The sequence below is a fragment of the Propithecus coquereli genome, unplaced genomic scaffold (assembly GCF_000956105.1).
Source record: "Propithecus coquereli isolate 6110/MARCELLA unplaced genomic scaffold, Pcoq_1.0 Scaffold73, whole genome shotgun sequence".
Lineage (NCBI taxonomy): Eukaryota > Metazoa > Chordata > Mammalia > Primates > Indriidae > Propithecus > Propithecus coquereli.
The window spans coordinates 3,003,696-3,013,703 of record NW_012153396.1 but is presented as its reverse complement, the minus strand read 5'-3'; the positions used below and the strand labels follow the sequence as shown (position 1 = coordinate 3,013,703).

The 10,008-nt window shown below is 48.6% G+C and overlaps 1 protein-coding gene across 1 annotated transcript in view; it reads left to right on the top strand.

Moving 5' to 3' along the window:
• Positions 1 to 10,008, top strand: part of FBXW4 (F-box and WD repeat domain containing 4) — an 89,308-nt gene that overhangs the window by 74,916 nt on the left and 4,384 nt on the right. Inside the window, exon 6 of the mRNA XM_012661773.1 lies at positions 347 to 412. Within this exon, the coding sequence (XP_012517227.1) occupies positions 347 to 412 (66 nt within the window). The remainder of the gene's footprint in view (positions 1 to 346; positions 413 to 10,008) is intronic.

Genomic DNA, 10,008 nt, shown 5'->3' with positions numbered 1-10,008 from the left:
CTGACCTCAAGCGATCCTCCTGCCTTGGACTCCCAGAGTGCTAGGATTACAGGCGTGAGCCACCGCATCCAGCTAGAGATCTGTTTTTATGGTGGACAGAGACAAAAACAACAGAGCTCAGCTGTTGTTGAACTTTCAGGGCCTTTGGCCAGGCAGCTCTGGGAGGCTGCAGCCCTCACAGTGCTCCAAGTTGTCTTCTACAATTCTCACGGCTCTCGGCTGCTTCTCTCATTCTGGCTTAACCCCACAATCCCCTGAAGAACAAGCAGGTGTTTCTAATTGTAAGCCATTTCTACCACAAGTTCTGACAAGCCAGATCTGACTCTGCTCTCCTTTTGTTTGGCAGCTCTTTTGTGACAGGGACGGCTTGTTGTGGGCACTTCTCACCCCTGAGAATCTGGGACCTCAACAGGTAAGAGATTCCTGAGCCCACTATGGCTTCCAGTGGGGGCGGGGCTGGGGCAGTGGGAGGCAGAGGAAAGAACTAGCTGAGCCAGGCCCGGCCTCAGTGGGCCACATGGTCCAGAAGGAGGCTGGAAATGACCCTTCCCCACTACCCACTGACAGCCTCCTCTGTGGTGCCTTCTCACATGGAATGGTTCAGGGTTAGCTTAAGGAGACTGTTGAAGTAATTTATAATAAGTAAATAGTTTTGTGTAGAATTTATGATAACAACAGCAATTTGGATTTATGATACTCTTTCTCTGAGGAGTGCCTATGTGGCTACATAAAATCCCATCTATCCTCAGATGATTTTTCTAAAATAAAGGAATTTTGAAGGTGGTCTGCAGACCCATAAAAAGAATCATACAAACAGTTAAAATACATTTAGGTTTTATTCACAATTCCCGGCCTTGTCAGGCTTGACATATTTCCATCTGATTATTTGCTGTTCTGTTGGTTTTTTTTTAACTTTTTATTTTGAAATAATTGTAGATCCACAGAAAGTTACAAAAATAGAATGGAGAGGTACCCATGTAACATCTTACATAATATAGTATACTATCAAAACCAGGAAATAGACATTGGTACAATCCACAGACCTTTATTGAGAATGAGACTACAAAGGGGTGTATAAGGGATCTTTGTGCCGATGGAACTTGATTGTGTATCTTCATTGTGGTGGTGGTTACCTGAATCTGCACATGCGATAAAACTGCACAGAACTAGACACACACACATACATACATACTCACACTCCTCTTATCTCTAATTCCTGGCAACCACTTATGTACTTTCCATCTCTGTAATTTTTTCATTTTGAAAATGTTAAATAAATGGAATCATACAGTGTATCACTTTTCAAGATTGGCTTTTAAAAAAGCATATTTCCCTTGAGACTCATAGAAGTTTTTGCATGTATCAATAGCTTGTTTGTTTTTATTGCTGAGTAATATTCCACAGTATGGATATGCCAGAGTTTCTTTTTTTGAGACAGAGTCTCGCTCTGTTGCCCAGGCTAGAGTGCTGTGGCGTCAGCCTAGCTCACAGCAACCTCAAACTCCTAGGCTCAAGCGATCCTCCTGCCTCGGCTCTTGAGTAGCTGGGACTATAGGCACGCGCCACCATGCCTGGCTAATTTTTTCTATTTTTAGTTGCCCAGCTAATTTCTTTCTATTTCTAGTAGAGGCAGGGTCTCACTCTTGCTCAGGCTGGTCTCGAACTCCCAACCTCAAGTGATCCTCCTGCCTCGGCCTCTCAGAGTGCTAGGATTATAGGCATGAGCCACCACTCCCAGCCAGTTTTCAATTTTTTGACTACTGCAGATAAAGCTATCGTGAACATTTTTGTACAGGTTTTTGTGTGGGCATGTATTTTCATTTCTCTGGGATAAATGCCAACGAGTATAATTGCTGGGTTGTTTCGTAAGTGTATGTTTAGTTTTTTACCTGCCAAACTATTTTTCGGAATATCTTTACCATTTTGCATTCCCACCAGCAATGTATGAGAGATATAATTTCTTCACATCCTCACCAGCATTTGGTATTGTCACTATCTTTTATTTTAGCTATTCTAATGGGTGTTACATCTCATCATGGTTTTAATTTGAATTTCCCCTAACAGCTAATGATGTTGCACATATTTTCATGTGTTTGTTGATTTGCCATATATTTCCTGTATATCCTCTTTGGCAAAATGTCTGTTCATGTCTTTTGCCCATTGGTTTGTTTGCTTTTTTTTTTCTAATGGAATGCTTCATGAATTTGCATGTCATCCTTGTGCAAGGACCATGCTAATAATCTTCTCTATACCCTTTCAATTTTGGTATCTGTGCTGCCAAGGCAAGCACTCTTTGCTTTTTTTACCATTGAGTTTTGAGAGTTCTTTATATATTCTAGATATTAATCCTTTGTCACATATATGGCTTGCTAATACCTACTCCAAATCTGTAGCTTGTCTTTTTATCCTCTCAATAGAATCTTCTGCAGAACAAAATTTTGATGCAGTCCAAATTATCAACTTTTTCTTTTATCAGTCACTCTTTTAGTACCAAGTTTAAGAACTCTTCACGTAGCCCTAGGTCCCCACATTTTGTGTTTTTAAATGCCAAATTTTACAGTAGTAGTGAAGATGTGTTTGTCCTGCCTGCCTCCTACCTTAGTTGCTCTAGCCTTTTCTTCTCCTTTTTTCTCCATCTGCACAGGAAAGCATTAGCCATATCTTTTTTCTGAAAAATCCAGTCTATAGTCAGTCTTTCCAAAAGATTTTTTTTTATAACACAAGATGTTTTAATTAAACATGGTTTTTTCTACAACACTCTCTTTTGATGATCATCCAAGAACAGGGATAGGAAACTTGCTACTTGCCAAAACAACACATTTCATCTTTGGATAGCCCTGAGAGTTAGAATGCCCACCCTCTATCACAGGTTGATTTGCTTCCTAGAGCTGTGATCCTGGACAAGAAGCAAGTTGAAGGCCTAAAGGACGGGCCTTTCAATATCAGAAAACTTTGGTTCTGCTCCTCCAGGGTCTTCCCTTTTCCAGGCCAAAAGTTGTAGGTCTTTCAATTGTTCCTCATAAACATAGTAGATCAGTTAGCCATACCTTTTGGCTGTAAGTAATGAAGACCTAATTCAAAGTAGCTCCAACAATAATGGGATTATTACTATCTTAGATGACAAGGAACCCAGAAGTTAGGTGGTTGGGTGATTCCAGGGTTGACGGTTCAGTAGCTCAATGAGACCAAGAGGGCCCATATTCTCTTAGCTTTCTGCTTCGCCACCCTAGTCAAGGTGGCTTTTGCTCTCAGGCTTGTTTAGGGCAGCTCCACCAACTCACAAGGCAACACTCAAAGGGAAGAAGCAAAGAAAAGAATATATCCTTGCCTGGGGTCCCTTCTTAAGATTAGGAGACCTTCCCTATTAGCCGCCAAGCAGACTTCTCCACACATCTAATAGCCAAAATTGTATCCAGTGCTCAACCTACACAAAACCCTGTCAAGGGGAATGGAATGACCAGTCAAAATTCAGGCTTCTTCCTGGGCCTGGGGAAGAGCCCAGCTCTCCCCCTCTTACACGTTAGCAGGAAGGGGGAATAGGGTGGCACAGAAGCAGGGTTTGGTCAGCAAGAGAGAATGGGAGGAATGGCTGGATGGGTGACCTATAGTGTTGGTCTTACACTGGTTTCAGGACCATTCTCACCTGAAAGTTTCTCTAATTTATCTGGTGTGATTTTGAGATGGTGTATTCATAACTGAGTACCGAACAGACCAGGTGTGGTCTGATGAGTGGCAGGTGCTGTCACCTCCCTCATTTTAAATCTTCTACTTTTGTTAATGTAGCCAGTGGTTGCATCACACTGTTGCCAGCCTAGCTAGAACTTCCCAGGGCTCCTTTTTCCTTTAGCTCAGGGATGTTAGAGTTTCTGCAAGCTATGAAATTTGTTCCCATGAGTTCACCCTGACAAACTCCTACCACTGGCCCTTCTCCCTTCTGAGTGGAGCTGGGGCAGGCGGAGCCCGTGCCCTGGTGAGGAAGAAGCATGCCAGGGCAAGTTTGATGGGCAGCTGTGAGCTGCTATGGAGGGAGCACCAGCTGTGTGTCCAGACAGACCTGGGCTCCAGAACTACTTTGCCGCTTATTAGCTCTGTAATCTGGGGCTTCTTGGGGCTTCAGTTTCCACATTTGTAAAGTGGGAATTAATTATCCCTACCTAACAGAGGTAGTATGAACAAAATTATTGTGAAAAAGTACCCCACACGGTGCCTGTAACCTCGAGCAAGCTAGCTCCTCCTTCCCTCTCTTCCTCCCCCCTCACAGTTATTTCCACATTAGTACTTGGAATTTTTGGAGGCTCAACCTTTTAATCCTCAAGATACCTGTAGCCTGGTGACCAGGGGACAGGGAGGTGAACCTGATGACCTCGTGGTATAGGAAAGGCTTTTGACAGTAAGTTGCAGATCACAGAGGTGGGAATGTCTGCTGGAAGTCAGTTTTACTTGGTCATGTAGCTGGGCCTTGTGCTTGGCACCTCACCTGCCTGGGCCCAGAATGACACACAAGCTGGGGGGTGGCTCGCTGGGGGTGGCCTGGAGGTACCCCCGTGCCTCAGCTTCATCTTGAAGGTTGGGTAATCTTTGAGTGGCCCCTTCTGCATATGGTGAAGGGTACTCTTGGGCACAGATTTATGGTCAGGATGGAGTTCTAAGGCACCAAGTCTCTGAATGTTATTCTGTTATGAAATCAGTAGACCTCACTAACCCTGACCACTGGATCTTTACTGAAACCAGAATAAACCCAAATGACAGCTATGACTGTGATTCTCACTGGAGCCAGATGAGAAATGGCCACTGCATCCTCTGGCCAGCCCACGGGCTCTGCTGCTTGTGGTATCGCTTGGCATTGCCTTCTCTCCTGCCCCCAGGCTGCTGTCCTCACCACTGGGAGGGGCCAGGCCTTATTTAAAAATCTATCCTATCCTCAGAGAAGCTTGGAGGACTGAGCGGTGCAGGGATTGAGGAAAGACACCCTGGTGGAAGCATCTGTTTTTTGTGGGAGGAAATGGATGGACAGGATGACTCTGCGGAGCAGTCTTGCCCAGGGAAGCCCAAGCAGATAATAAAGCCATGTAGAAAATAGGATTAAGGTAATAAACAGGCAGGACAGAGTTTGATCTTTCAATATCACCAAAGCCTGACTGACAGGCCAATCCGTGAGGTGGAGTAGCATCGCCGGCAGGACTCGGGGCTGGGCGGTGTGCATGCTGGATGGATTCTTTGCTTTTAACTTGTCACCACTGAAACCTGAGGAGCGCCTGGATTTTCTCTTTTATGTGTGTGCTGTGACTTGGGTGAAGGGGGAGAGTACTGGAGGGCAGTTTCCCCTTGAGCTTTGCCCCTCCAGGGGCTGCCCTCAGGATGATGGTGGGGGCTGGGACACACTCAGAGCTGTAGCTGCCCCCATTGGGGAGCCACTGCCTACGTCTGTCTATGTGTCTCTTAGCTACCTGTCCTCAGGCAGCCTATGCTACCTCTCACAATGCCTGGGGACCCTTGTCAGGGTCACCATGGCTCCCTCAGCCCCTCATTCCAGCAAGACCTCTAGAAACCCTGTTCTCCCTGCAGGCTAGGCTGGGGCAGGGATGAGGGGCTGGAGCACACAGGTCAGAAGGCAGCTGTGGGTACCCAGCTGTTGCCTAAGTGGCAAGAGCTTGGCTCTCTCCCTCTGCCTTCCTCCCTTTCTGCCTTTCTCTCTCCTAGAGCTGGGCACCATGGGGTTAGGCTCAAGGACAGGGGATTTCTAACTCGTCTTAACAAGAAAGATGGAGTCCTTCAGCCAACCTCAGGGTGCCAGATTGTTCCTGCTTCCAACAGTAGATGGTCTTCAAGCCCATTCCCCAACTCCCAAGTACAAGGAACTCCTGTACTTCTATCCTTTAAAAAAAATAAATAATTTATTTGAGATGGGATCCCACTATGTTGCTCAAGCTGGCCTTAAACTCCTGGGCTCAAACAATCCTCCTGCCTTGGCCTCCCAAGTAGCTGGGACTGTATGTACATGCCACCACACCCTGCTCCCCTGGACCTACATCTCTGCAGACCAACCACTGAAGTATCCGTGGCTAGGCCCTGTGGTCTTGTCAGGCCCCAAGGAACTGCCAAAGCCATCCTGCTCCTGAGCCCGGGGTCTGAAGGAATCAAGGTTCATCTAGTGTTTTCTGTCTGCATTTGAGCAGAACCCTTGGGTAGGCCCCAGGGAAGGTGCCAAGTGTTGGCTGTGTGGGGCATGCACCCCCAGCCCCTGGGAGGCCCTGGTGGGTCTGACTGTCCTGATATCACACCCTCATTCCCCAGGCTTTACTTGCTGTGAATTTTAGTTTTTCTGCCAAGGGGCATTGGAGTTGGATATCGCATTAATGCCCTGAGAAGAGAACACAGCTGGGCCCCTGGTGGCTGTGGGCAGGTGGACTTGAGGATGGAGAGGCTGTGATCCTAGACACAGTGGGTCCACTATAGCCTTAAGCCACCTTGGGTACTGTGAGTAGGGAAGGGGGTGCAGGGGCTTTGGTGACCTGGCTGCTCCTAGGGCATCGAGTCATTGGCTGCCCTGCCACGTGTATGACCATATGCATGCCTCCGCACACATCTTTTTATCTCTCCTTCCCCTTGGGCCAGGGTCATCCCTGGGTCCCCATTACGCCTCCATTTCTATCTCAAAGCCCCTAAACCTCCTCTTTCTCAACAAAGGCAGGGGCAGAGTAGGCTTTTCACCCATTCTGACAGGTGCCCTATATTTTTCCCCTCAGTGCTTTTGCTCAAACCAACTCCATGCCTAGAATACCCCATCTGCACCTAAGGAAACCTGCTCACCCTTCAGCATAAATAGCACCTTCTTCACAAAGCCCTCCTTGATCCTTACCCCTGTGGCTGAAATTGGTGGCCTTTTCCACCGAACACTGTGTTAGAGCACTCATAAAGGCCACCTGGTCAGCCACAGGTGTGGCCTGATGTAGCGCTCCTCTCAGCTGGGAACTTACCTTGTCTCCCTGCAATGAGCACAGGATATGAGTATTAGGGCATCTAATGACATTTGGGATGGCAAGGGACACCTGGCTGGAGCCCTTTTTGACCATCTGGAGAAGGAAACAGTGTCCCGAGCACTGGCTGGGCCACTCTGAGGGCACTACTAGTGCCCATCCTGCCCAGGTGTGGCTTTGTCTCTGCCCCTGGCCCTCTGCCCCCGCCCCACGCAGAGGGCCTGGCCCACTGTCAGGGTGATTACGGAATTGCCCCCTTTAAAGTACCTGCCTTCTCCTTTGAAAGTATTACTGACAGCTTTTCCATTCTCTTTTTTCTTTACCTCTTTAAGGAACCCTGTAATTTCTTTCTCTCTTTCTCCCCCCTTTCCTTTTTCTTTCTTGTCCCCTCTGTCCCCCTGAACTCTTTGAAATTGGCTCTCTGCCTGCTGACACCAAACTGATACTTTGCGTTTCACTTCTCCTTATCCCTTTATGGCAACAGATGTTGAAATTTTGTATCCTTTTATCTGCCCGGCTGCCCCTTCCTGTAATTACGGTCCCCTTGTTAGCAGTACAAAGTAGGCTGCCTGGCTGCCTGGCCTTTGAGCCATTGTGTCTGAACACGTGTGCGCGGGCGGGTGCTGGGGGTGTGTGCACACACATGCATGTGAGAGGCTGTGTGCTTGGGAAGCCCTTCTCTCTCACCTGATGGGGCCGGGCAAGTGAGGCTTCCATGGGCTTCTCATCTCCACTCCTCTCTTCTTACATTTAGAACCTATCTGTGCCCTTGGGCACCTGGGAGGTGGAGAGATCTGCAAAGAATAGGTGAGGGTTGGAGTTGGATCTGGGTGTCTGTGGGGCAAATCCAATTGTGCAACTGGACAGAGCATGTTGAGGGGGCAGTGACCAAGTGGCTGCGTTGTCTGTGAGGCAGGGAGTGCGGGTACTCAGGAGCATCTAGACCTGACTTTAATGCACTAGGTATGCCACCCGAGTTTTTCATTTGTAAAATGGGGTTAAGAAACTTACCTCATAGGCCTGTTGTGAGGATGAAATGAGCTGATATGTGTAAAGCATTCAGCACAGTGCTTGGCGCACAGTAGGGACTCACGAGCTGCGGCTGTGGTGGCTGTGGTGGTTACCTGCTCTGCCGCCAGGTAACCCGCATATCCATCTTATCCGGCCTCAGCAGACACAGAGAACAGGCCCTTCAATTCATTTCCCCTGTTCCTGTCAGCCTGAATGCTGCTGCCAGACTGGTTTTCTAGGAGTTCAGCCTTTATCATGAATTCAGGCGCTACCCTTTCTTGTTAAATGATTTTAAGAAAGTCACTTTTCCTCTGTGGCACTCGGTTTCCTTACCTGCAACCAGGGGCCAAACTAGGACAGTCACTTCCTACTCAAAAATCTCATGGCTTTCTGCTACTCACGGAGTTCATGCAAGGTAAGGGGTCTACATCCTAAGGCCCACCATGGTCTGGAGGCCAGATCCTGCCAGCTTCTTCCCTGCACGCTCCCCGGCCTCCAGCCACTGCCCAACAGCCTGGCTGCCCTGCCTCGGCACCTTTGTTGTTGCTATTTCTTCCACCTGGGCCATCCCCCTCTCCTGTCATTGACTGTCACAGACCTGTCCCTCAGTGAAGAATCAGTTAATATCCCCAGCCAGAAATGTTCTTTTTCCTTATCTGACCCCTTATAGAACTTTCTCTTATCTCTCCTCAGTACCTACCAAGTTACATTTTGTATTGTTAGTTGGATACATGATTCACACCTCTCCCCCTTGCTGGACTGAAAATTCCTTGAAAGCAGAGTTAATGTCTTCTTCATAGTCACAGCTCACATCTCCCTTTAGCTTCTATTAAGCACAATGCCTTGTATACAGAAGGTGCTCAATTAATGGTTGTTTATTGAAGGAAGGAGGAAGTGGAAGGAAGGGAGGAAAAACCTCCCATTCTCTTAGTGACCATGCTGGGCCCAGCTTATACCTTCAGGTCATCTGTCTCCTAGGGAGCAGAGGAGATGGGAGAAGGTAAACTGTTTGTCACTCTTCCTTCCTTTCTCTCCGTAAAAGCCACTGTTGCATTTCAGGATAGCCCATGCCAGATGGGGTGTCCTCACATCCAGTTGCAGGAGACCCATGGAGTCTCCAGGGAACATCATCAGGAACCCAGTATGTTAAAAATGGCTGCAAAACAGTATGGGAGCCATGGGCATCCTGAGATGTGGGCTGGGAGGTAGGAGCCAGTGGTGACTCTGGAGTACTCTAGTACAGGAGGCTTGTAGGGGATGCTGGGAGAAGAATCAGCAGGGCACCAGGCTTCCCAGCTCTGCAGGGCCCACACTTGGGGAGCAGCGTACCAGGGACTGCCCCTGTGCCCATTCTAGCATGGGGCTCAGGGCCTCTCCCAGATGGGCCATCCAGGTCTTTAGAGCCAGCACCTACCTGCAGTGATGGGTGTCAGTGTTTCACTTAAATTTCCCTCCTCTGTGACTGGCAGGGAGTTCCTGTCTTCCCTCCAGCTGCAGTGGAATTGCCTGGGCAGCAGGAGGGGTTGGGCCAGGGGGTCCTATTTCCCTTTTTAAGGGATCACTCAAGGATGTGGCCACACTCTGCTTGCTTCTTCCTGCCTAGGCACTGGGGGATCCCAGGAGAAGGCCGCATAGCCAGGGCCAAGGGAACAAGTCTCCGTCAGGCTGCCCCTCCCAGCCTGTGTCTCATTCATCAGGCTCACACGGGCGGCCCCATCCGTCTTTATCTTTTGCTGGGTCGAGAGAATTGCTGGAGTCAGGCTTGGGGGAGGCTGGGGTGTGGAGGCCCCGCCAGCCCTCAGCGGCTCCTGGAGGCCTGGGCTTTGTCTGCAGGAGTTGGAAGGGAATGGACTTTTTGTCTGGCCCTCTATAGTGACAGACTGGCCCTTGCTCCTGTCTTGGCCCAGGGCTCTGAGCAGCAGCCCTGTTCCCACACAAGTTGTGCCACAGCCAAGGCTCTGCACCCCCAACCTCCCACAGTGAGAGGCCGAGAAGCATTCTTAACATTCTTTCCAGAGAA